The sequence below is a fragment of the Pelodiscus sinensis genome, chromosome 17 (assembly GCF_049634645.1).
Source record: "Pelodiscus sinensis isolate JC-2024 chromosome 17, ASM4963464v1, whole genome shotgun sequence".
In the NCBI taxonomy this organism is placed as follows: Eukaryota; Metazoa; Chordata; order Testudines; family Trionychidae; genus Pelodiscus; species Pelodiscus sinensis.
In genome coordinates, this window is record NC_134727.1 from 32,125,483 (window position 1) to 32,152,066 (window position 26,584).

A 26,584-nucleotide genomic window follows, 5' to 3' on the forward strand; every position below is an offset into this window, starting at 1 on the left:
CCCCCCGCCAGGAGGGGCTAGAGCCGCCCTTGGGCCCCGGGGCGGCGCTTCCCGGCTGCGGTTCAACCGGCAGGGCAGTTGGCTCGAGGGAGCGGCCCGCGCTTGGCGGTCTCGCGCCCCCCCTCCCCCCCCGGCTCGAGCCGGTCTCTGGGGAAGCGGTTCCCGTGCGCGGCTCGGAGCTGAGTCGCCGCCATGGAGCGGCCCGGCGGCCTGGAGGCGGCGGAGCCCCGAGCCGAGCGGCGGCCCTCGGGCACCCGCAGAGTGGGCGGTGGGTGAGGGGGCAGGGGGCCGGGCCGGGCCCGGCGGCCCTCGGAGCTCAGCTCCCCTCCTCCGCCGGGCCCGCTCCCCGCGAACAGCCCCCCCCCCGAGCACCCCAAGTTTGGCCAGCCCCCCCCCCTCGGCAGTGAGCCACCCCAGCCCCCCCCCACACACCCCAACCCCCCCAGGCACTGAGCCACCCCAGCCACCCCCACACACCCCAACCCCCCCAGGCACTGAGCCACCCCCACACACCCCAACCCCCCCAGGCACTGAGCCACCCCCACACACCCCAACCCCCCCAGGCACTGAGCCACCCCCCCACACACCCCAACCCCCCCAGGCACTGAGCCACCCCAGCCACCTCCACACACCCCACCCCCCCAGGCACTGAGCCACCCCAGCCCCCTCCACACACCCCAACCCCTCCCAGGCACTGAGCCACCCCAGCCACCCCCACACACTCCAACCCCCCCAGGCACTGAGCCACCCCCACACACCCGAACCCCCCCAGGCACTGAGCCACCCCAGCCCCCTCCACACACCCCAACCCCTCCCAGGCACTGAGCCACCCCAGCCACCACCACACACACCCCAACCCCCCAGGCACTGAGCCACCCCAGCCCCCTCCACACACCCCAACCCCTCCCAGGCACTGAGCCACCCCAGCCACCCCCACACACACCCCAACCCCCCCAGGCACTGAGCCACCCCAGCCCCCTCCACACACCCCAACCCCTCCCAGGCACTGAGCCACCCCAGCCACCCCCACACACTCCAACCCCCCCAGGCACTGAGCCACCCCCACACACCCGAACCCCCCCAGGCACTGAGCCACCCCAGCCCCCTCCACACACCCCAACCCCTCCCAGGCACTGAGCCACCCCAGCCACCACCACACACACCCCAACCCCCCAGGCACTGAGCCACCCCAGCCCCCTCCACACACCCCAACCCCTCCCAGGCACTGAGCCACCCCAGCCACCCCCACACACACCCCAACCCCCCCAGGCACTGAGCCACCCCAGCCCCCCTTCACGCACCCCAACCCCCCCAAGGCACTGAGCCACTCCAGCCCCCCCCACACGCACCCCAGCCTCCCCCCCCGGCAGTGAGCCACACCAACCCCCCCAGGCACTGAGCCACTCCAGCCCCCCCCCACACGCACCCCGGCCCCCCGGCAGTGAGCCACCCCAGCCCCCCTTCCCTCTCCTGGGCACTGAGGAAGCCCAACCCCCCCAGGCACTGAGCCACCCCAGCCCCCCTCCACACACCCCAACCCCCCAGGCACTGAGCCACCCCAGCCCCCTCCACACACCGAGCCACCCCAGCCCCCCTCCACACACCCCAACCCCCCCAAGGCACGGAGCCACCCCAGCCCCCCTCCACACACCCCAGCCCCCTCCACACACCGAGCCACCCCAGCCCCCCTCCACACACCCCAACCCCCCCAGGCACTGAGCCACCCCAGCCACCCCCACACACACCCCAACCCCCCCAGGCACTGAGCCACCCTAGCCACCCCCCCACACACCCCAACCCCCCCAGGCACTGAGCCACCCCAGCCACCCCCACACACACCCCAACCCCCCCAGGCACTGAGCCACCCCAGCCACCCCAACCCCCCCCAGGCACTGAGCCACCTCAGCCACCCCCCCACGGCATGGAGCCACCCCAGCCATCCCCACAAACCCCAACCCCCCCAGGCACTGAGCCACCCCAGCCCCCCTCCACACACCCCAACCCCCCCCAGGCACTGAGCCACCCCAGCCCCCCTCCACACACCCCAACCCCCCCAGGCACTGAGCCACTCCAGCCACCCCCACACACACCCCAACCCCCCCAGGCACTGAGCCACCCCAGCCACCCCAACCCCCCCCAGGCACTGAGCCACCTCAGCCACCCCCCCACGGCATGGAGCCACCCCAGCCATCCCCACAAACCCCAACCCCCCCAGGCACTGAGCCACCCCAGCCCCCCTCCACACACCCCAGCCCCCCCCCCCGGCAGTGAGCCACCCCAGCCCCCCTTCCCTCTCCTGGGCACTGAGGAAGCCCAACCCCCCCGGGCACTGAGGAAGCCCAACCCCCCCAGGCACTGAGCCACCCCAGCCCCCTCCACACACCGAGCCACCCTAGCCCCCCTCCACACACCCCAACCCCCCCAAGGCACTGAGCCACCCCAGCCCCCTCCACACACCCCAACTCCCCCCCCAGGCACTGAGCCACCCCAGCCCCCTACACACACCCCAACTGCCCCCCCCCGGCGCTGAGCTACCCCAGCCCCCTACACACACCCCAATTCCCTCCCCCAGGCACTGAGTTAGTCCAGTCCCCCTCCATACCCTCTCAGCTCCCCTCCCTCACGCACTGAGCCACCCCAGCCCCCTATACATCCCCAGCTCTCCTTCCCCAGGCACTGAGTTATCCCAATCCCCCCCTCCATACACCCTGAGTGCCCCTCCACAGGCACTGAGCTAACCCAGCCCCTTTCCACACACCCAAATCTCCTCCCCCAGGCTCCAAGCCAGCCCAATCCCCTCCATACCCCCTCCTGCTCTCCTCCCCCAGGCACTCCACGAGAGCCCAGCCCAGTTCCTGTTCACCCATCTAAGTCTGCCCATCCATATGCTGGCTACCATGCCCCTTTACAACCTGTGTGGTCTGTCCCTGCCCCTGCTTTGGTGAGCCCAGCTCAACCCTTCCCTGTCCAGTCTAGAAATCACAACCTACCCATCCCCTTCTCAGTTTGTCCAGTGCCCTTCAAAACCAGCTTCACCCTTGCAGCTTCTCCTACGTGGCCATTTCAGACCTGGCACAGTGCAGCCTTGTCTACGCTGGGCAAGCCTGTTAGTAATTACTGTGCTTGTACAGCAATGACAATGTGGTAGGAACTCTCCCTCCAGCTAAGTCCAGCTAAGTCCCTGACAAAGAGGTATAAGGTTTGAGGGCAGTTTAGAAGCTTATGTGACTTAAAAACAGAGGGGATGGAATGAAACCAAAGCAATGTCCACCCCGTCCCATTCACCCACCATTCCATTCTTTGAACAACCCCAGAAGTTCTCACACCAACTTTCTGGCTTTTCAGTAGAGAGTTGGGTTCTTGCTCATACAATATTATGGCACTAACATGTCCTTAAGTCGATAAGGAATCTGATCCTGAAGAAGCCCCAAGCACTCCATCCAGTGCTCAAAGCATGGGAAACACCCCTAGCATGCACATTCCTCTGATATGAAAGCCCCTTTCACAGCAAATAAGAATTTCAAAACCTATTTGGGAAACTTCAGGGTTAAAAGTGTTTCACTTTAGAAATGTTAAAAGGCTTGAGGATTTTCTCAGCGTAGTTGGAACCTGGTTTTAATGTATTATTTCTGTGACTATGTATGCCTCTCTTCTACATCCTTGCCTTTCTTTTTCATTATGCTTTTTATTTCACATGGTTAGGTATTGTGAAACCTCGTCTCACCTATAGCAGAGAGCTAGAAATGAAAACTACCCTTCAGGAACTGCTAATCTATATAATTTTCCTTACAGATCTATGTATATGTAAGTCTACTAATGAACTAAATGAATTGTAATGCATTATCTGCAAATATTTTTGGCTTACAAAGAGAGAGCTACACTTCTTTCAATGTATAATATTGGACTAGGAAGGCTGAGAGATACCACCACTCAGGGCTAGTCTACACTATTGCATAAATTGATGTAATTTATGTTGCTCAGGGGTGTGAAAACAATGTAAGTTACATCAACTTAAAATGCTGTTCCCACCGCTATATGTTGGTCAGAGATGTTCTTCCACCAATATAGCTTCCACCTATCGCAAAGGTGGAGTAATTATGCCAACAGGAGAGCATTCTCCCATTGTCATAGCACATCTTCACCAGACGATATAGCACAGTAGTGCAAACATGCCCTCAATCTCCCACTCCTTTGATTTCAGTGTGGTTTCGTTTGCATATGCTGGGACAAAACTTTTCTTGCAGAATAACAGTTAATGAAGATGGTTCCCCATTGTAAAACAGAACTAACACTTAACTGAAGTACTATCAGGATCTGGACCATAACAGTAAAATGAATTGAAATGAAAGGCACTATGAAATTGAAAATATTACACACCCCTCTGGTGCTTAACAAAGATATTTCCTTTTATTTAGACACATTCTAAACAAAGAGCTCTGGTGCCTTGTAATATATGCAGTGCCTTGGTATAGTTACTGAGATAAGGATAAATACATACCCCTGATATTAAGGGAAAGTATATAATCTTCAGTTGGTTTCAAGAGACCAAAAGTACCCCTGCTTTTAGATTGTGTTTTCAGGCTAATACCTTTAGTTTGATGTAAGCAGTACTGTCAGGATATCACTGTTCTACTGGTAGTTGTCTTCATCATTAGAAATCATTTTGCATTCAAGCTCTTTCTTGCTTGCTAGTGACATTTGGCATGGTGAACACAGACATGTATTACTTGAACAAAGTCATGTCAAATCTCTTTCTGGAAACCTCTGTGTCTGAGACAGATAGAATTTCATTCAAGACGATAGGTAGCATGGTTGACTTCTGGAAGGTAAGGTTCTAATTTTAACTCAGGGATGGGGAACCTTTTTTGGGTTGGGGGCCACTGACCCACAGAAAAATCAGTCGGGGGCCATAGAAAAATGAGAAACCAAAAACCTCACTGATGTGGCCCCTGATTGAGAAGCAGAAAAAAAGACATGTCCCTCATTTCCCTTGCATACCAGTCCCAGAGCCATAGGCATGGTGAACACAGGCATGTATTACTTGAACAAAGCCTTTGCTCTGTTCCGCCGCTGTCTCCCAGGCCAAGCCAGACACTCCTCTTCACTGTAGCACCAGGAAGCAGAGAGCCCCAGCCCCAGCACACTGGCTTAGGAGATTGTAGCAGAGTGGAGAAGGCCGGTGTGTTGCTCTGCTTCCCCATGGCTCCTGCCACTGTGGTGAGAGTGAAGGGGCCTGACCCTGGCTGCCAGCCCCAACCCACCCCAGGCCCCGCAGGCTAACCTGAGTATGGGGGACCATCCCACCCATAGGATGGTTGGGGCAGCTGCTGCAGGGCCTCAAAAGCGCAGGGCCTGGGGCAGTCACACTGAACTGTCCTATGGACAGGACGGTTCTACATACACCTCCCCCAGGCCACAGGGGTGTGCTGGCAATGGCGCAGAGCTAGCAGTTGGAAGCTGCTCTAGCTCTGCTATGCTGCCTGTGGTGGCACCAGGGGCCCTGGCAGAGTGGGTTAAATCGCTTGGGGGTGTCAGGCAAAGCCAGGGGATTCACAGGGGTAGCACACAGAGACACCCATCCCTAAGCCCTGCCAGAGAGGGGTGTCCGCTGGCCCACTAGGAGGAATTGAGGACTGGCACTGCCCCTAAGGTAAATTGAGTTTGAGACCCCTGACTTCGGGTATGTCTACACTGCAAAAATAAATAAATCCATGAAGTGGCGAGTCTTAGAGCTTGAGTCAACTGACTTGAGCTTTCACCGGGTGGGGAAGGCCTAAAAATAGCAGTGTAGATGTTCCCTCCTAGGCTGGAACCCAGACTCTGAAACCTGGTGGGGAGGCAAGGCCTGAGAGCCAAAGCTCTGGCCTAAACAGAAGTTTCCATAGTAGGACTTGTGCTAGGGTGCTAAAATTAGCAGTCAGTAGACTTGGGCTCTGAGACTTACAACTGTGGATTTTTCTTCAGGGTAGACGTGTCTATATTGCAGTAAAACCTCTGCAATTAGCCCATATCAACTGATGGGCTCACAGGACTTAGGCTGCAAAATTACAGTGTAGATGTTCAAGCTAGGGCTGGAGTCCAGGAACTAAGAATGTTAAGAAGCAGGTAATTGACTAATTATGTAGTCAATACAATTTGTATTGACTACATGATTAGTCGATAAGGGCCCCGGCTACAGCTCTGCAGTTTAAATGTAGTAGGAGCTGGGCACACAGGCAGCCTGGCTCCTACTACATTTCAACTGCAGAGCCACAGCGGGGATAGGTCTGGGTCTCTGCCTCCCCCACCACCACCACGGAGATGGTGCTGGGGGAGCCAACTTTTAAGCTGGGTCCCCCCGAGCACCAGCTTCTGGTTCCCCTTCTTGCTGCCTCCGATACAGAGGCAGTGGGGGGAGGGGCAGGGAGAGAAGCGAGTAGTGACTTGACTACCCGATAAGCCTAGACTTATTGGGTAGTTGACTACTTGACTAGTCGCTTACATCTCTACCATGAACTGAGCCTGAACATCTACTCTGCAGTTATATACCCACAGCCTGAGCCCTGCAAGCCCAGCTCAGCTGACACAAGGGAGCCAACAGTGTTTTAATGCTCACCAGATTTTTACCACTAGATGGAAGACTCAGCTCAGTTTGCAACATTGGAAGACACAAATATTGTAGTTCTAGGACTATTTTCCCCCTAGTTAATATTTAAAAGTAAGGGAATCTGATTATAAGGATTATCCTGGGGGACCCATATTTCCCCTTTGATCATATAATCATAGGACTGGAAGGGACCCCGAGAAGTCATCAAGCCCAATCCCTTGCACTAATGGCAGGACCAAGCACCATCTAGACCCTCTGTGTCGGTTGTTTGTCTAACCTGCTGTTAAAAAGCTCTAAATAATGGATATTACCCAACCTCGCAAGGCAATTTATGCCAAACCATCCCAGTGCCCTAACCGTGCCAGTATCTACATAAGAACATAAGAACGGCCGTACTGGGTCAGACCAAAGGTCCATCTAGCCCAGTATCCTGTCTACCGACAGTGGCCAACACCAGGTGCCCCAGAGAGGGTAGACCAAAGACAATGATCAAGCGATTTGTCTCCTGCCATCCCTCTCCAGCCTCTGACAGAGGCCAAGGACACCATTTTATCCCCTGGCTAATATCCTTTTATGGACCTAACCTCCATGAAATTATCTAGCTTCTCTTTAAACTCTATTATAGTCTACACTTCGTTTTCTCTTTGAAGGCTATGAACAACATGATTGCCAGCAGTCATAAGTTATCAGGCTGCTCTCCCTAAGCACACACATTTATTCTTAAGTTGAAAACACTACAGAAAAAATATTTAAAACAATAACAGATCTCATATACATGCTAAGAGCTTACCTGAGGTCACCCACCAATCTTAGGGGGCTTCAGTAGCCCAAAGTTCTTCCAGCCTTTCCCAGGAAGGATTTGGGCCCCTCCCCCCCCCCCCCCCCCCCCCGCTCCAGACAGAAGCTCCTGTCTGTTCGCTGGCTCCAAAGAAAGGCCCAGAGTCAGTTTGAACTATTTATCCAAAAGTATTTTCTTTGTCTTTTGGTCTCTGGAACCAGTTGGAACAAGTCTCCCCAGGTGAGGGTAATTCTCTGAAGATGTTACAACCTATCAACCTTTGGTGTTTATAGCTCCTGGACAATAGCTAGACCTAACTTATAAGTTCTAAAAAAACTTAAAAAACAACAAATAGTCTGGTAGCACTTTAAAGACTAACAAAACATGTAGATGGTATCATGAGCTTCCATGGGCACAACCCACTTCTTCAGATGACTGGAGTGCTGGACTTCCAACACTCTGGTCATCTGAAGAAGTGGGCTGTGCCCACAAAAGCTCATGGTACCATCTACATGTTTTGTTAGTCTTTAAAGTGCTACCAGACTATTCGTTGTTTTTCAAGATTTTCCTGTTATAGACTAACTTGGAAATGTGTAATTTCTAGTCTTTTATGAAAGTCCTATCAGAAAGATTGGCATCTTAAAAATGTACACTGAAAGGGGCCTTTTCAGCTTCTCGTATCTAATTTCATTACGTTATCCAGTTTGCAGAAGGCCCCCTTCTGGATGGTCTGTACTGGGACACATGGTACAACAACAAGACGTTGACCAGCCATAAAAACAGCAGCCATGTTTACTATGAGAACTTACTTTTAGGATTAGCTCAGATTCGCCAGTTAAAAGTCCGCAACAACACCTGCTCCATCTATCCCTATTTCCGAACATTTCTGAAAGAGTGTTACCACGAGTACCGCTATGGAGCTGAAGATAGATCTGATTTTGGTCTGAAGAACGGGTCTGTGTGAGTACTGTAGTATTCCACTTTGGACTTTCTTATTGTTTACTTTGGATATAGGTTTATAAGACATGCAGGGTTTTAAAATTCCATGACTTTCAATGGGAGTTGGACACTTAATTCCCTTAGATGATTTTCAGAATTCTACCAAGAAAGCCTGAAAACTGCTCAATACAATTTCCATTGTCATTGCTTTAATGCATTTCGATCTCAGCAATCAAAACTTCTGAGAGGAGAAATTCTTCACTGATTTGTACTGGTGCAGCCCACTGATTTGGATGTACACCAGGAATGGGCAATAATTCTTGATGAGGGGGCCTCGCCAAGAATTTGGCAAATGGCCAAGGGCTGCACTTTTCTATGCTATTAATGGAGGAGGTGTGGGGTCTGGGACAGAAGTTGGGTACAGGAGGGAACTCTGGGTAAGGAATTGGGATGCAGGAAGGGACGTGGAGTTTGGGAGGGAGTTTGGGTGAAGAAGGGAGATGTGACCAGGAGCGGCCCGAGGCTGGCTGCAGCAGCTGACGCCGCTGCCTGAACGGCCGTCAATGGCCATGACGTCATAATCAGGCGCCCAGGCCAGTGGCGCCCTAGGAAGCTGCCTAGCGCGCCTAGGCTCACGGGCCGCCCCTGGGCGTGACCTGGGGCAGGAGGCGGGAGTGTGGGATGGGGTGCTAAGTTCAGGCTCTGGCTAGGAGGCAGTTTCCAGACAGCAGCCCAGTGGTACTCTCAGGCAGACTCCTTGTGAGAGGAGTCACTCTCACTCAAAGTGGCCAGATAATGGGGCTAGCGTGTGTGACTGCACAGCATGTGCCATGGGGGTGGGGCTTCTCAAGCGATACATGCCCACCATCATGGCCCAGCCAGCTCCTATTGGCCAGAAATTGGCCAATAGGAGCTGCGAGGATTGTGCTTGGGGAAGGAGCAGTGTGCAAAGACCCCACCCCCGCTAAGAGGCACATGCTGCAAAGCTATACAGGCTGGCCCCTGTAGCCGGCCGCTTTGAGTGCCGTGTGGGGGCTTGACAGGCAGTGAGCCAGCCCAAGGGTCCCACTGGGCTACAGGACATTGGTGGCCCAGAGTATTGTGGCAGGCTGTATTTTGCCCACCCCTGGTACATACCAACAGAGGAATTTGGCATCAAGATAGGGGACTCTGGACTAAGTTCAGCACTGGCATAAAATGTGCAAAACTCCATTGATTTGACTAGAAACGCACCAGTTATGGGAGGCCAGAATTTGAGCTGACCTCTTCTAGTCTGGTACTAATGCCATGCAGACAGAGGTAAAGCAGGCTCTTCGCACCTCCAGCAGAACTCTTCAGTCATTACTACTAGTTTTACTTAGGATCATTTAAATCCTTTTTAAAAGAATGTAAACTGGGATTACTACAATAGAAATACTCTGTGGCTACGTCTACACTGGCATGATTTTCCGGAAATGCTTTTAACGGAAAAGTTTTCTGTTAAAAGCATTTTCGGAAAAGCGCGTCTAGATTGGCAGGATGCTTTTCCGGAAAAGCACTTTTTCTGGAAAAGCGTCCGTGGCCAATCTAGACACGCTTTTCTGCAAAAAAGCCCCGATCGTCATTTTCGCGATCGGGGCTTTTTTGCGGAAAACACTACTCTGCTGTCTACACTAGCCCTTTTCCGGAACAGTTTTCCGGAAAAAGACTTTTGCCCGAAAGGGAGCAGCATAGTTTTTCCGGAAAAGCACTGATGATTTTACATTAGATCGTCAGTGCTTTTTCGGAAATTCAAGCGGCCAGTGTAGACAGCTGGCAAGTTTTTCAGGAAAAGCGGCTGATTTTCCGGAATAACTTGCCAGTCTAGACACAGCCTATGTGTAAATGTGAGATGTTCCATTTGGATATGAAGATTTTTTTAAGCTGGGAGAAATTCAACTTTTAAGTATATCTGTCTTTGAAAAATTTATTGACTAGCCCACATTAAATATATGTAAACCTTCCAAGCCCAAGCCTGTATTCCATCTTTCCTAGTGAGGAAAGGATAATTCAAGAGTCCAAAATGCAGTAGTGGTTGAATGAAGCATAAGAAGTGGGAAATAATTGGTTATAAAAACCTCTTGCAGTCCAATTTCCCAGTCGCTAAACTGCTTTGTTTCCTTGTCTCCAACAGATGGAGCTATTCCTCTGCCTCCTCATTAGCTCCCTGGCACTGGGGAGCCATTGGTCTTTACAGTGGTGGTGGATTTATGTTCACCTTGCCTAAATCGAAAAGTGAGAGCATAAGGAAGCTTGCGTTTCTCAGACGTAATGGCTGGATCACTAGAGGGACAAGAGTCATATTTATCGACTTCTCGGTATATAATGCTAACATAAACCTCTTCTGTGTAGTCAGGTCAGTGCTTACATTTACTCCACCCAAAATCCCATTTACTAAGATATTAGCTTATTTAAGGCTGAAATAAAAGGCTGTTTATCCTTAGCACACTCAGTTGTGTTTCTCATCCAGTAGTTGGCAAGACAGCTAATTCTTAAAACAGGAGCAAATGCTTCAACCCGGTCCTGCAGAGGATTATACCTAGCCCTATAGCTGATTATTCCAATGGGACAGGACTTGACTTGAGTAACCTTTTGCACTGTCAGAGTCTTGGGTATTAGTCTTGTCATCAGCTACTGAAGGAAAAACACAGAATCCTGAACTTAGGGCTTGGCCGAGTGGATGATCCTCTCAAAGACCATTTAGTTAAGATCAGTGCAAGCAGATGGAATATTTGGTTTGCATGCCATATGCTTTTCTTGTTTTGCCTTCAGCTTATTCCATTTCACTCTCTTCCGGATGTCTGAGAATTATCTTTAGAGGAAGAGTTAATGGAAATGAGAGATGTTAAGCTTGCTATTTTTACAGAAGCATTTCCCCTCATTGGATCATTAGATCATGTTTTAATTTTAAGGGAAAAGACTTGAAGTGATGCTGTCTGATCACTGAAACCAGTAATAAATACAATCCTGTCTAATCCCTTCATAGGTTGGTAGTGGAATTCCCAGCTACTGGTGGTGCTCTTCCTTCCTCACAGTTTTACTCAGTAAAGCTTCTCAGATATGTCACTTACTACGATTATTTCCTGGCCTCTTGTGAAGTCATCTTCTGCCTCTTTATCTTTGCTTTCATCATCCAAGAAATTATGAAAGTTAGAAAACTGAAAACGGAATATTTTAAAAGCGCCTGGAACTGGCTGGATATGCTGCTGGTGTCAGTGAGTACTGCCTGGTCCTGCCTTCTACTTGCAGGTTTGGAATCTCCTTTGGACACTACCAGTTTGGAACAAATGGCCATTGTGATGGGAGACATGACAGAGATGGCCAATGGGTCTATGCAGTTTAGTACAGTGATGAGACTAGGTTGTGCAGTGGGTAGGGCAGTGCACTGGATGATGGCTCAGGAGACTAGATTCTATACCCAGCTTTCCCCTGGATGTGCCATGTGACTATGTTCGAGTCACTTCCCCTCTTCCTCTTCCTTCCCACGCTATGTCCATCTCATCTATTTCAACTGCAAGCTCTTCAGGACAGCGAGAGTCTCCAAAAGTTTGTACAGCACCTGACACAATGGGGCCTCTTGGTGCTATCATACATGATTCAATGAATGATATCAATAAACTAGGCAAATACAACTTAGATGGGGCTACTCTAAGGTGGGTGCATAACTGGCTGGATAACCGTACTCAGAGAGTAGTTATTAATGGTTCACAATCCTGCTGGAAAGGTATAACAAGTGGGGTTCCACAGGGGGTCTGTTTTGGGACCGGTTCTGTTCAATATCTTCATCAATTATTTAGATATTGGCATAGAAAGTACACTTATTAAGTTTGCAGATGATACCAAGCTGGGAGGGGTTGTGACTGCTCTGGAGGATAGTCATAATTCAAAATGATCTGGACAAATTGGAGAAATGGTCTGAGGTAAACAAGATGAAGTTTAATAAAGACAAATGTAAAGTGCTCCACTTAGGAAGGAACAATCAGTTTCACACATACAGAATGGGAAGCGACTGTCTAGGAAGGGATCTAGGGGTTATAGTGGACCACAAGCTGAATATGAGTCAGCAGTGTAATGCTGTTGCAAAAAAAGCAAACATGATTCTGGGATGCATTAGGAAAAAGTTCCTAACTGTCAGGGTAGTCAAACACTGGAATAAATTGCCCAGGGAGGTTGTGGAATCCCCATCTGTGGAGATATTTAAGAGCAGGTTAGATAAATGTCTATCAGGGATGGTCTAGACAGTATTTGGTCTTGCCATGGGGGCAGGGGACTGGACTCGATGACCTCTCAAGGTCCCTTCCAGTCCTAGTATTCTATGATTAAAAATAAATCTGATAACATAGTTTCATAACTAATTTGTGAGCAAACTAAACAAGGCATGGCCCGTGGGTTTCTGTAGCCTGATCTGAATGTCAGTGGGAGTTTTTCCATTAAGTTCTGTGGACTTTGAAGAAGGTCTCAAATTGCTGTGAGGCTGAATCCTCAATTTCAATCTCTATCTTTGCTCAGGACCAAGCTGGCCCATGGTGTGGGTTTTCACCATATAGGTCAGAAAACACACATGTCTTCTGAGGGAGTTTCCCTTACATACTTATGGGATATCACACCACCATCTGTCAGGCATGCAATTCACCCTCCACACTGCTTTCTGGTCCAATCTCAGACCTGACAGGAGTCTGATTCTGATAGGAATCATCTTATACAGCTCCCTCACACCAGATTCCCCTACTAGAAGATGGCTCCCAGCGTACAATGGACGGGCCAGGAATTTAGTACCATCTACTTACTCATCCCTCATACAGTTGGTGGGGGAGGGTGCACCTTTCACAGCTGTAGAGCCTGGTCCTATTGGGTCAAGAAGGACAGTGATTAGGAAGAGATGGTACAGAGGTGACACCTTCCCCCTTCAATTGAGTCCTTCCCTGAACATGCAGCTTAATATTACACTTCCCGCACTTGTAACACAGTCATGCACTCACTTTCATTCAGTGTTCCGGATTAGTCTTGTCAAATTATAGAGAGTTTTAGGCTAACGATCATGCATGATTAGTGCACAGAAGATGAGAAGCAGGGTCTGGATCATAGTCTGACTAGCCTCTGCTTTTATTCAGCTGTCTATCTTTGCCATTGCCTTCAATATGTACCGTACTGTAGAGGTGTCCATGCTGATGGAAAGCCTGCTGTCTAATGCATATGCTTATCCAGATTTTTATTTCCTTGCATACTGGCAAACCCGTTACAACAACATGATTGCTATCAATGTCTTCTTCGCATGGATTAAGGTACCAATTCTTGATTTTCCTGTTGTACATCAGAATCATAGTTCTGCTAAGTGTATTGTAAATCTTTGCCATTACATCTTCAAGGCTGAACTGCCAAGATAGAGCTAAAAGTGACAGTTTTGTTTATAAGATTCCAGAAGAGGAACATGGTACCTTGCTGTTTAAGGAACCAGGGTAGTCACATGCCCAATCCTTGCACAACCTTAGTCCTTCTAAAGACAAGTTTCATATTTTGGACCCCAAGGTTAAAAGCCCCGTCTCCTATACAGAATTATTGACCTGCTAGACTGAGTGGGAAATAATTGTGCCAGTGTTTTAAAACTTTTTTATTTCCTAGACCTAGTTTTAACAAGGCTATAACCTGGTCTGTACTGATGGCACACCCATGATTATTCTTAAATAGCTTTTAAATACAGTGTCAGCTAAATTTACTTTTTTAGTGCAAATAAGGTCTGCTATTGGGCACAGTACTTTAAAGGAAAGATATGAACAAATTGAAGAAATGCCAGAAGAAAACAAGAAAAATGATAAAAAGTTTTGAAACCTCAGCCTATGAGGAAAGGTTTAAAAATTAGGCATCTTTAGTCTTGAGAGTAAAACATTTTGTCGACTACATGATTAACGAATTACTCGCTTCTTAACTTCCCTACTCTAAAAGTGTCTGGGCCAGAGTCTGTGAGTGTCCTGAGCTTGGCTTCCATTTGTACAGACAAAAATTATTCCTGTCATTTTCACCGTCACTGATCTATATCTGTGGCTCAGGCATTTGTAAAGTGCCCAGCAGATGGTGGAAAGAAAGAGCAAGCACAAGGGGAGTCATTCACTCTTGCGAGGACAGAGACTGCTGTTTTTAAAGTCGGGCTCCCACTATTTAAATAAGCTAAAGCAGACTCTCTAGCTCAGTGATGGGCAATCTAGGCTAGTGAGTGGAGTGCATGAATGACCCTCCTTCATCTCACCTTGTCGTAACCAAGGTGCTCTAGTTTGTGTGCCATTAAGGTAAAGGGGGGAAGTTTGTGGTCTTGGTACCATTCAGTCTGCCTGGCTGCTGACTTTGCACAAGAATGAAAATCTGCTTTTGAATTCATGAGTTGTCATCTTAGATTCACAAACATTTGGGAGCAAAACCTCGTTACCAATACTCCCTTACCCAGATATGGATTGGTGTTATTGTGGAGGCCTTGAATTGCAGCTGTTGGCAGCTGCAGGCCGAGCTGTCTTGCCAGTGGTCACAGGCTTAATTACAGGCTTGTCACAGGCTTAATTACAAGCCTCAGAGGCATAGTCACCCACAGTGAGTTTTACTGTGCAAATGTATTTGGCCACCAGCTTGCAGAGCAATCCTTTCCCCACAACTATGTCTAATCCAGCTCTCACTGAAGAGTCAGGCTATTAATACTGATTAAACACCCAACTTAACTCATAAGTTACAGTAATCGGGCAACACTCTACGTACTGTGTTACGAAAGGTACAGTATGTTTTGGTCACTTCCCAGTAATAACTTGATCTGTTCTCTTCTAGATATTTAAGTACATAAGCTTTAACAAGACGATGACTCAGTTGTCCTCCACGTTATCCCGCTGTGCCAAAGACATCATCGGATTTGCTATCATGTTTTTCATCATATTCTTTGCATATGCACAGTTAGGCTACCTTGTTTTCGGGTCGCAAGTTGATGAGTTTTCCACCTTTCAGAACTGCATGTATGTAGTTTTCAAACCTTTGCAATGCAGACACCTCTAATTGGGCATGCAAATAACCTCCTTGCAACAGAACTTAAACCCACCCCTTATGCTATTACAGTAATTGTACTCTCTTAGGTAATACGAGTGCTACAAAGCTCAGAGCCCTGTAGCCCATCCACAACGCCTTCTGAATTTCCTCTAGAAAGGCATTCTCGGTTATCTTGTTGTTCTAGCGGCAGACTAGGTCAGATTCCAGTTGGCATCTGGAGTCGGGTTTACTGCCTCCAGTGCTGACCCAATATATATCCAGATCAACATTATATGCAGAGTCTTGGCTGAAAACTGTCCTCATACAGCAAGATTAATTTGTGCAGGGGCATTAGGCATATGGATAAGACTGTTGCCTGATCTGCAGCCTCAGAGACACACACAATCTCACAGAAAATGCTCCCTCACCTCTAGGCCATGCACCATTATGCCCTGTGGGTAAAAGTCAGAGAATCTGCTGAGTAATAACTGATTTTATTGGCAGCAGAATCTTGACAGTGGGTTTCCACCCTGCAGTGCCTTGACAGTGGGTTTCCATCTGTAGTGGCCATTGCATTTTATCCCCATAACATAAGAACTAGAGGTCACCAAATGAAATTAATAGGTAGCAAGTTTGAAACAAACAAAAGGAAGTTTTTCTTCACGCAGCGCACAATCAACCTGTGGAACTCCTTGCCAGAGAATGTTGTGAAGACCAAGACTTTAGCAGGGTTCAAAAAAGAACTAGATACATTCATGGAGGTTAGATCCATTAGTGGGTAGGAATTGTGTCCCTAGCTTCTGTTTGTCAGAGGCTGGAAATGGATGACAAGAGAGGGATTATGTGACGATTACCTGTTCTGTTCACTCCCTCTGGGACGTCTGGCATTGGCCCCTGAAGACAGGATACTGAGCTAAACAGACCTTTGGTCTGACCCAGTATGGCCCTTCTTCTGTTCTTATGCATATGCACAGCGCTAGCCAGTGTTTCGCTTGTGCCTTTCTAAACATTTCTCTTCCAGAAGTTCTTTAATCCATAACCCCATACTTCCTACCTTACAAAATAACTCCTTTAAACCTTTAAAAGAAGATCACACGGTCAATAGACCTGTTTTTTTCTCAAAGTTTTACACAGTTTCGCATAGTGCTGGGTGATTTTAACTTTGCGAGCATAGAGCAAGCCAACCGAATTCTCGGCCCCATTTACTTCATCACATTCGTTTTCTTCGTGTTCTTTGTGTTGCTGGTAAGTAGTGTGTTAATTATGAACAACAATAATAATACAAGTTGAACCTCTCTAAACTAGGACTCTCTGGTCTAGCAATCTCCTTGCCAGAGCACAGATGTTCCTGGACCAGACCACCCCAGAAGTCAGACTGCAGGAGGACCTACGGCCAGGAGCCCTGCAAGGGCCAGCAGCAGCAGGGCCAGCAGCCCCGCCAACACTGGCATCACCAGTGCCAGCAGCCAGTAGCTCATCCAGAGTGGGCTGGCAGCAGTGGGGTTGGGAGCCAGAGTGGGGTGGGCAGCCTGAGAGGGGCCAGCAGTCAGGGCTGGGAATGGAATTGGGCAGGGGGGCCAGAATTGAGCTCCCCTAGTCTGGCAAATTCCTTTGTTCAGGACCAATCAAGTCCAGAGGGTACTGGACCACAGAGGTCCAACCTGCACATTTACACTAACCAAATCATATTGAACCCTCTCCTTTCACATAGTGAAGTGTGTGGACATCAGACTTGGCCAGGTCATTCTGGGGGATTGTCATGTGACACAGTGACTATTAGGGCCTGCTATGTCTATGCAGGCCTCTGTGTTCGGTTCAGAGTTAGCCAAGGTTATTACACAGGTGTTGCCCTTAACCCTCCTCCCCTCCTCATTCGAACACTCTCACCTGAGTTTAGTGGTGGTTTTCAACTAGCCCATCTGGAGGTTGGTTCCCTACTTTCACTCAAGCTGGTAATCCCCCATCTTTGCAGTGAGTAGGCACAGATTAAATCACTTGATGCTGAGAGTCCTCCAGTGCCTTCTCACTAGTCCCCATGCACCCAGAAGGACAGACAAGTTCTCCCACAATTCACAGGGAATGGCTCAGTTTACCTCAGCACAAACCAGAGTCTGCCCTCACATGTCTATCAACACACAGAGATGAATGCTGCACCAGTAAGGACACAGTGACTGGTATACTTTTGCAGTGCAGCTGCTCACACCTTGGACTAGGTTAGCCCAGATGCTTCATGAAGACACACCTGTGCTGAGCTAGAGCCTTCCTCCATCAAAGAGCAGTACAGCATTAAATACTGGACAAGAGGCAGGAGAATGAAGTTCCATCTAGGGTGTCACCCCCCCTCTTAATATTCTCCTTTCCTTTATCATCTGGCTGCACCTTTGATTGTACCTGTTACTTACATCAGTATAAATGTCAGCAGAATGTGGCCCTTTTTCTAACCAGTGATCCTTACTACAAGGATAACTGTACCCAAATGGGCATAGTTGCTACCCCCAGTTTTCTAGAACGCTGCTGTAGCAGCATGAGAGGGACAGAAGGACAGAAACACTCATTAGCGTGTCTGGGCAGAAGGGAAGAGGAGTTAGACTAAGGAAAGAGGAATGCTAGATCTGAACCTGAACAGAACTGAATAGACTCTGGAAAGCAGAAATAGAATTTACATAGAGAACCTCACCAAATGCTTCCTTTCTATGCAGAACATGTTCTTGGCTATTATTAATGACACATACTCAGAAGTAAAAGCTGACTTTGCAGTGATACCAAGTAAAGAATTTGAGATCAGCGACCTCATTAGACAGGTAAGTACATGCCTCTAAAATGGTCTAGTTTAAAGGTAAAGATAAAGCCCCAAGGGAAAAAAAATTCCACAGAACTGATTAACTGCCTGTTCTGAAATCAGGTCATAACTATTTTGGAATACTCGTTTTAACAAATAGAAGAAAGCTCACAGAGTACATCCCTGAGACCTCTATTGAGTGCTCTCCCCGATTTGGGAATCCCAAACAAGCAGAAATCAAAACGTTTACCCCCCATTCCCAGCTTTCAAGCCATTGTTATTTAGCACAGAGGAACACAAAGGGGAATAACCCCCTTGCTGCTTAAACTTTTCAGGTCACCTAAAAGCAAGACTTCCTCTTTCCCTCCCAAAAAAGATGCCAGTGAAGGACAATTTGCCGAACATTTAAACACTCGCATAAAGATGATATAGTATGGGGAACAGGTGACCCCAGGAGTGGAAAACAGCCATCCTGAGATTGCCCCCTTCTCCAAAAAATCATCTGCAACTGAGGATTCGGTCAATTAGATGGACACTGAGGCCCTCATTCTGCCAGGATCCACTTACATGGAGCTCACTGCGGGTCTTCCTGTTTACTGAGGTCTCTACATGTATATGCAGAGATTTAATTACCAGGCTCTTGCAATCATTCCACTCTCCTCTGGGGTTTTGTTGACCTCAGTCACTAATTTCCAAGGGGCCTGATCCCAAAAGGCAGCGGGGTGCTCTGCTTTGCTGAGGAGTTTGCCCATAATGTGTTATGACACGTTAGATGAGGTTGTGACTAAAGTGAACATAGCAGAAGAAATAAACCTAACTGGAATCATTTGTATAATGACTTAGGGGATCCCATGAGGCATTTCAGTATAAAAGGGTAAATTTTCTGAGATGAATGCATGGTACTGGAAACGTAATTTTCATTATCACTAATAGGATTCATTTCTAATTGCTGGTGCCTCATGTTGACTGTGTCCCCCTTAAATTCAAGCATCACAAGCTTATTATGCCATGGTTTGTAGGAAAGCATTTTTCTCCACAGAAGTCCTGATTAGACAATTAACTCACTGACTTTTTCTTTTTTAAATTGTGCTCAGAGTTACAATAAGGCCCTTGTCAAACTCAAACTGAAGAAATCGAAGATGGAGGATTTGTACCCAGCAGGTGGAAGCTTGCAAAGCATGAAAACGTAGGAATCCAGCTCTAGAATTGTTGGGTTTAACTTTCAGAACCTTACTTTTAACCCGTCTACTTAGTTTTCAAATATACACTAATATTTGGAGAATGGCATGGGAGGTAGGGTGAGTGAACTCTGTGGCCCAGACCCTCAAAGGTATTTAGGCACCTAATTCCCACTAAGGTCATGTTCTCCCTCTGCTCATTTGCATTCTTAAATTCCTGGGTGCTACTCCAAGTGAGGAGCAGCTATTCAGCAAGGGTGTAGAATGGAGCTCTGAAGTAAGGATGTTAAATATCGGTTAATTGACTAGTTGAATAGTCGATGGAATTTCCATTGACTACTCTCCTAGTCGATAGGCACTTCCGCGTCAGGGGCTCCTGTACATTTCAAAGGAGGAATGCAGAACTCCATGCAGCCTGGGGCCAGCGGGAATCCCGCTGACTCCAGGCTGCATGCGGAATGCCAGCTTTGAAATGTACAAGAATCCCCAGTGGGGACTCTTGTGCATTTCAAAGCCGCAGAGCAGCATGGAGCCCGGGGTCAGCGGGAGACTTAGAGTCCCCCACTGATCCCAGGCTCCATGCTGCGCTCCAGATTTGAAATGCTGGGCACTCCCCAGCTGACTCTGGGCACCACACCACCACTTTGAAACTCTGCCTCCATGTTTCAAAGGGGCAGCCCCGCACAGCTGAGCCCGGGCTCAGCTGTGCGGGGCTGCCCCTTTGAAGTACCCACTCCCCCCTTCTTTGCTTCCTCTATCTGAGGCAGCAGGGTGGGGGGGAATCAACTAGTGGACTGACTATCCAATAAGCTTTTGATTGTTGACTAGTCCTTAACATTCTTACTCTGAAGAGGCTTCATACTGCAATCTGGTGATCGTAGAAGTCAGAGATGGGAAAGGCCCAGAAGATCCTGACTCTTCCCCTTAGCACGGCCAAGATTGCTCCTTGAAGTATATGTCTACATGGTCTCGGCCGCTACCCCCTAAATCAGCCTTAATAGCCTTATTTAAAATAATAAAAATAATGCCTAGTTCTGATATAGTGCATATAATTCATCTCTCTCAAAGAATTTTACAAAAATGGTGTTTTACCAGAGGGGAATAGTAGATTAGACATTAGATTGAATAAATTAATTTACGAGAATAATAAAAGCTTTGGGTCAATTGAAGTGGTTGCCATTTTAGAAGTAAATAATTTTCATTTGTGGAGAACAGGAAAATATAGGTGATTTATTTGCACAGTCAATGCTTTGGGTAGAAGACTATTCCCTTTTTAATAGCAACCTCTGTATAAATACTTACTGTAGCAACTGTTGTTAATCCATGGTGACCCATCTGCTTTAGGAAGCTTAGAGTCACACTTTTCAAAAGGGCCCCCTGTAGTCTTTGGAGTCTCATTACAAAATAATCTACTGGTTTTCATCCTGAAGGATCTTAATGCTCCAACATCCTCACTAGCAGGTGTGAAGGTAGAACGGCCAGACTGGTTATGGGATGGTGGGTTTTTTCCTGCACAATACAAAAGTGAAAGGAACATTTGTCTCTTCAGTGTAGGCTCATTTGTGCCTGAGAAGGGACAATTAATAACCATCTCCTTGAGGAGCTGTATTAATTTATATGGACCCCTAGTCAACCAAGCACTAAACATTCCCGCCCACCCATGTCCTGAACCCCACGTCTTGCATGACGCTGACATAGCTCCTTGCTTACCTAGTCTCAGCCTGTGCTCACTTCATGGCCCAGCGATAATCTGCTGATCCCAGGGTGTTGGCCATCCTCCCCATTTCCACCTGCTGAAGTGGACTAAGGGAGCTAAACGCACATTAAGTGCTTTCTTAATAATATTCTTCCACACTTGCCTTGGTTATGGTTGCCACAGGATGGGCTGTGGCTATAGGGTTCATGAGATCACAAATGGGAAAGAAGGCATCCACAACATGCTCTCACTAGCAAATTGTAAACCACATTATGGGAAAACTTTGATAGCCCACAAATTAGATGGTTTTAGCTCCTGGATCTTCTCAGTCAGTAAATTCCTGCTATTGATGGGGTGACTGCCAAATTTCCTCCATTTGTTGGCCCATTAGCTGTTAGGAATTCTTACAAAGGTCTATCTGCATGCCTTGTCCATTACTCTCAGAAGAGGAATCGTCAGACCCAACAAACCATCTCACAGATGCATCTATTTTTCTGCTAGAGATGGTCTGTCCTCTTCCCCTCCCCCCACCCGAGCCTCAAAGACCTAATCCAGCATGATGTTCCTTCTTTTGCATGATATGACTGACAGCAAGGGATACTCAGCCTCCAAAACAGATGAAGCTTTGAAGCTTTCCAGAAGATCTAGTGTGGAAGAGAAGGTAGGCAATGTTCCTCTTTTTCTTACCAAAAGGCATGGACTTTATTTCAGATTTTACTTGTGAGGGTTACAACGTGGATAAACGAAGAGGGGTTTAGTTGTATGTTCATGTAACATGCTAACCTCTGACATCATGGAAGTAGCAATCAAACTTGAATGAGGTGAAGAGAACTTGCTAGTTGCATTCTCTATTCCTCAATGAAAGTCACCCATAGCTCCGCTCTGTTCAGAGGAGGCCACGCATCAGAAAAGCAGAGCTGTTGCCAGCTTGAATTAAGTGCCGGAGGCTGTGGGAACAGGCTCTCGACTTGGGAATGGATCGTTTAACCAAACATTGGAGCTATGCAAGACATAGAAAGCAATATGTGGTATAAGGGGCCTGACTGGGTCTGAGTCCAAGCCACAGAGAGAGCAAGCTTTGATTTTATGCCACAGGAAGTAGTGAAGCATTCTCAGGGGCATGGGAAGTCCATACTGAGGCAACAAAAGGTCATTGCTCCATTGCAGCTTTCTTGCCTTCCCTGGAAGTCCATAAAAATGGAGCTTCTACAGTTGCATAGTGGAAACTGCCTTGCCCCCTGAGAATTATTTTATTTCCTCTGCTCGTTCTGTAAAGCTCTCTCTTGGTACAGCCATCTTGGGGTCTCCCCTAATGCTGCATGAATATTTATACTTGTAGCCTCCCCCAGTTTTGGAAGATCAGAAGCAGGATTGTTTTCAAAGCGAAGAGAAGAGACCTGGAAAGAGCAATTTTTTTCTGTCAGATGCATGCTTCCTAAAGTACATTCTGTGAGCGATTCAAGCAAATGTGTTACCTATAATGTGTGTGGGGGAAGGAGAGAGGTCAGCTAGCTCTTTATATGAAGGGGCTGTTCTCCTGGAAAACCTACCCTTTCCTCTGCTGGGCAGGGTTATCTAAAGTCACCGCAGCTACAGAAGTGGAAGGAAAAGCTTCACCAGAAGTATCACTCTGCTGAGGATAAGGAGTCAGCTGCAGCACCTCAGGACCATGTCTCTCCTCAGGAATTTCAGCAGTAAGTTTTTGGACAAAGTAGCTACCGGGTCTGTTTTAAGAGAGTGGAGAGGTAGCCGTGCTGGCCTCCTGCTGATGAGACTGGCAGGCTATGGGAAGAAATCAGCTTGGCTCATTTCCCACATCACGACGCTTTCTGCAGCCAATGTTCTCAGTAGTTATCCGTGCCCCTTTTAAACTGGGGTTTTGCACAAAGTCAACTGAGGGACAAGCCGCCAGGTCAGTCCCTTTTAGAGATTGTGTGGCTCACCTCTTCTCATAGCCCTTGATTTACCAGTAGCTGTGGAGAACAGCAAGTGAGAGAGAGCAAGGAACAATTTAGAGAACAGTAAGTTATTGGGAGTAAATAGAGGTTTTATACCTACTGTACCGTGAGCACCGAGGGTGAATATACCTCAGTGTAGTCACTGGGCAACACCCTCCTCTTGTCAGCCCTGACTAACAAGGCTCTGTGGAGGAAGGGGGAGAGGCTAAGTAAGGAAGTGGCATTGAAGCTTGCTCTCCTGCCAGGGTCCCCTCAAGTGTGGGAAGCAGCCCAGGGACAAATGTGCAGAGGTAAAGAAAGGGGTCGTGGTGGCATTTCCTCCATTGGCTTGGGAGAGTCGTCCCAGCCTGGAGAGAGAAGCTGAGATTGTCATAAACTCTTTGGGCAAGGAGTGACTTTCCATTCTGGATTTATACAGCTCCTGGGCCCGGTCACTAGGATCATCTGAGTATCTTTCACGTCATCAGTTCATAGAATCCTAGGTCTGGAAGAGACCTCAGGAGTCATCAAGTCCAGCCCCCTGCCCACGGCAGGACCAATCCCAACTAAATCAACCCAGACACCCAGGGCTTTGTCAAGCCGAGACTTAAAACCTCGAGGGATAGAGATTCCCCCACCTCCCTAGGTAACCCATTCCAGTGCTTCACCACCCACCTAGTGAAATAGTTTTTCCTAATATCCAACCTAGACCTCCCCCACTGTAACTTGAGCCCATTGCTCCTTGTTCTGCCATCCGTCACTACTGTGAACAGCCTTTCTCCATCCTCTTTGGAACCTCCCTTCAGGTAATTGAAGGCTGCTCTCAAATCCCCCCTCACTCTTCTCTTCTACAAACTAAATAAGCCAAAATCCCTCAGCCTCACCTTGTAGGTCATGTGCTCCAGCCCCCTAATCATTTTGGTTGTCCTCCGCTGGACCCTTTCCAATGTGTCCACATCCTTTCTATAGTGGGGGGCCCAGAACTGGATGCAGTACTCCAGATGTGTCCTAACAAGTGCCAAATAAAGGGGAATAACTTATCTAGATCTGCTGGAAATGCTCCTAATGTACCCCACTATGCCATTAGCTTTTTTGGCTACAAGGGCACACTGTTGACTCATATCCAGCTTCTCATCCACTGTAATCCCCAGGGCCTTTTCTGCAGAACTGCTACTTAGCCAGTCGGTCCCCAGCTTGTAACAATGCTTGGGATTCTTCTGTCCCAAGTGCAGGACTCTACACTTGTCCTTGTTGAACCTCATCAGATTTCAGTAGCTGTGCTACTGTGATCTATGGTAGGCTTGGTGTGAAGGTGACTGGGTGGCCTGTGATATACAGGGGTCCCATCTGGCCTCGCTAGCACTGGGGCCTGGCCCTCGCCTGGCATTAACACAATGCAAGCAATGAGAATGATTCTTAAACACTGGGTGCTAAAGACTGGACAGTGTCCCCTTCCACCCAATACAATTTATCGGTGCATTTTCATTCCGTTCTAGACTTTTCAGATACGCGACGGATTTGGAGACACGGCTAAATGAGGTGAATGCAAAGCTGAGCCGAGTTCTAAGAAACATGCCTGAGCGGAAAGGCTCGCCAGACCAGAAGCAGAGATAGTAAGGTACAAGGGATGGGCCCATTTGTACTCCCAGAGGGACTTATTCCCTTGAGCGCCTGTGTTTCTGGACAGAAGGAACAGGGGCCATTTCTCTAGGATTGTTATAGCCAACAGGCTGCATGGTGGTGGCTGCCTTTTCGTATCCCCTAAAAGACACTTTGAGGCAAAGGATCCATGTAGCGTCAGACCCTGCACTCCCATTCTGGCCTGCCTCCTATTACCTCACCCCTTTTCTGGGGGCTGCCTCCATCAGGCTCAGTGGCTGCCAAGCCTTGCTAGAGCACTGGTTCGGGATTCATGGAACCTAGATTCCATTTCTAGCTCCTCTGTGAGCCTGCTGGGTGATATTGGGCAAGTTGCTGCAGTTTGTGCCTCAGATTCCCTGGCTGTGAGATAGGGCTAATAAGATGGACACCCTTTTTAAAGCATTTGCAGGTGGTAAGAACTAGATCAAAGCAGTACAGACTTTTCTGAGTTACTGACTTTACAGCAGTTCCTACTCTCTAATAAGGATGGAAACGTGTTTCTTAATGGGTCTTCTTTTAGCTCCTACCTCACACAAAATAGCTTTGTTTCACCTTCTCCACCAAAAGCTGATTCACCTATAAAAGCACAGAACAAGAATTCTTGTCTTCCAGTCCTCCTTCATTTGAGCCAGTAGGGGAAGATTTCCTGTTCCCTTACCAAATCAAAGCAGCCTGTTTCCATTTTGGAAGGTGGATTAAGGATTTGTCCCACCGCTAGCCAGTAGTTATGCTCATGGAAGAGCTGGATTGTTAGTCTCTGCCAACCATTCAACACACACAGCTAAGGCAGAAGTAGTACAAGCTTCCCCATTCTGCTCTATCCCAAACTTAATCTGGAGGGAGCCATGCAAGGGCTGAAAATGCTTCCACCCTCGCTGCCTTTTCTTCTGTTCTCCCTTAGCTAATTCAAATCTTTGCCATCCATGGGTTAGACACCTGACCCACATTCCCTCATTGGATGGCTCAGGTGCAATCTATTAAAAAAAATCTGGAGGTGACTCATTTAAAGCTACCTGGTAATTGTGATGTTTGTTCCCAGTTACAGCTGTGGGGAAGGAAATTCCACATTCCAAAGCTTTCTACGCATGCCGGCAACCTGGCTCTTCACACAGTCACTGAAAGACGCAGTCAGTACGGAAGGTGGATGGCAATTCAGCTGGTGCCACACACTCACCTGTCATGGAAAAATAAAACTCAGCTGATTTTTTTTTTATCTGCATGGCTGCTCATTTACAGGATTCTGGCTGGCGGTGAAGCTTTCTATTGTTCTCCAGTAGATAAGTTTAGCACATTCTAATGGTCATTCAGTCCATAAATCAGAGAAAGGCTAAAGCACTCTGAAGGGTGGATTCCATTCCGAGGGGACTGCATAGGCTAATCAATGCATGGGGCGCACAGAGCCCGTTCAGGAATCATGTCCTCTCTGAAATACAGTCCCTGCCCCCAAGAGAGTTTATGGACAATCTCCATGATTGGCTACCTGTGCAGGACCTAGCAGAGGGAGGCCCTGATCCTTGCCTGGAGTGCCTAAGGCTTCACTCACCCCAAGATCACAGTCCCTGCCAGTTAAACACACTCAGGCTATGTCTACCCTACCTAGTACGGCCGTTCTTGCGCAAGAATCTGCAGAGTCCACACTGCCCGCCTGCTCTTGCGCAAGTAAATTTACAGTACGGCGTGGTAAGAGAGGGCTCCTTGCGCAAGAGCTACGTTCTTTTTTAACGGGTGTAAGCCCTCTTGCACAGGAGCTCTTGCGCAAGAGGGCAGTGTGGACGCTCGGCAGGGATTTCTTGTGCAAGAAAGCCCTATGGGTAAAATGGCCATCAGAGCTTTCTTGCACAAGAGAGCGTCCACACTACCATCGGAGCTCTTGCACAAAAGCACAGCTCGCACATGGCAGTGTGGACGTCTTCTTGCACAAGAACCCTTGCGCAAGATGTTCTTGCGCAAGAAGCCGCCAGTGTAGACATAGCCTCAGCAGTTCAGGGAACGGAGAAAGCTAGAGGCAAAGCACCTCCTAGAAACATTTCTGACTT

General features: G+C 48.4%; 1 protein-coding gene across 3 annotated transcripts; it reads left to right on the top strand.

Moving 5' to 3' along the window:
* The first annotated feature begins 29 nt into the window (after window positions 1–29).
* PKD2L2 (polycystin 2 like 2, transient receptor potential cation channel) lies at window positions 30–25,757 on the top strand. 3 transcript variants are annotated; one of them, XM_075900447.1, is made up of 15 exons: window positions 30–268; window positions 3,703–3,804; window positions 4,693–4,826; window positions 8,068–8,324; window positions 10,456–10,677; window positions 11,308–11,536; window positions 13,433–13,603; window positions 15,126–15,307; window positions 16,442–16,562; window positions 18,017–18,118; window positions 19,191–19,282; window positions 21,562–21,631; window positions 22,540–22,664; window positions 24,404–24,525; window positions 25,594–25,757. In XM_075900447.1, the coding sequence occupies exons 1-14, from the start codon at window positions 193–195 to the stop codon at window positions 24,519–24,521; spliced, it is 2,001 nt and encodes a 666-aa protein (XP_075756562.1). In that variant the 5' UTR covers window positions 30–192; the 3' UTR covers window positions 24,522–24,525; window positions 25,594–25,757. The 3 variants fall into 3 exon arrangements, with proteins under 3 accessions (XP_075756562.1, XP_075756561.1, XP_075756563.1); XM_075900446.1 differs by having other exon boundaries at window positions 25,588–25,756; XM_075900448.1 differs by lacking the exon at window positions 30–268 and adding an exon at window positions 2,756–3,192 and having other exon boundaries at window positions 25,588–25,756.
* Window positions 25,758–26,584: the final 827 nt, after the last annotated feature.

Bases quoted from the DNA above. Each gene is read 5' to 3' on its own strand.
- PKD2L2 (XM_075900447.1), top strand. From the start codon at position 193: ATGGAGCGGCCCGGCGGCCTGGAGGCGGCGGAGCCCCGAGCCGAGCGG. The intron at 19,283-21,561 runs GTAGGAATCCAG...TATGACTGACAG, and splicing joins AGCTTGCAAAGCATGAAAAC to CAAGGGATACTCAGCCTCCA. The intron at 21,632-22,539 runs GTAGGCAATGTT...TCTGCTGGGCAG, and splicing joins GATCTAGTGTGGAAGAGAAG to GGTTATCTAAAGTCACCGCA.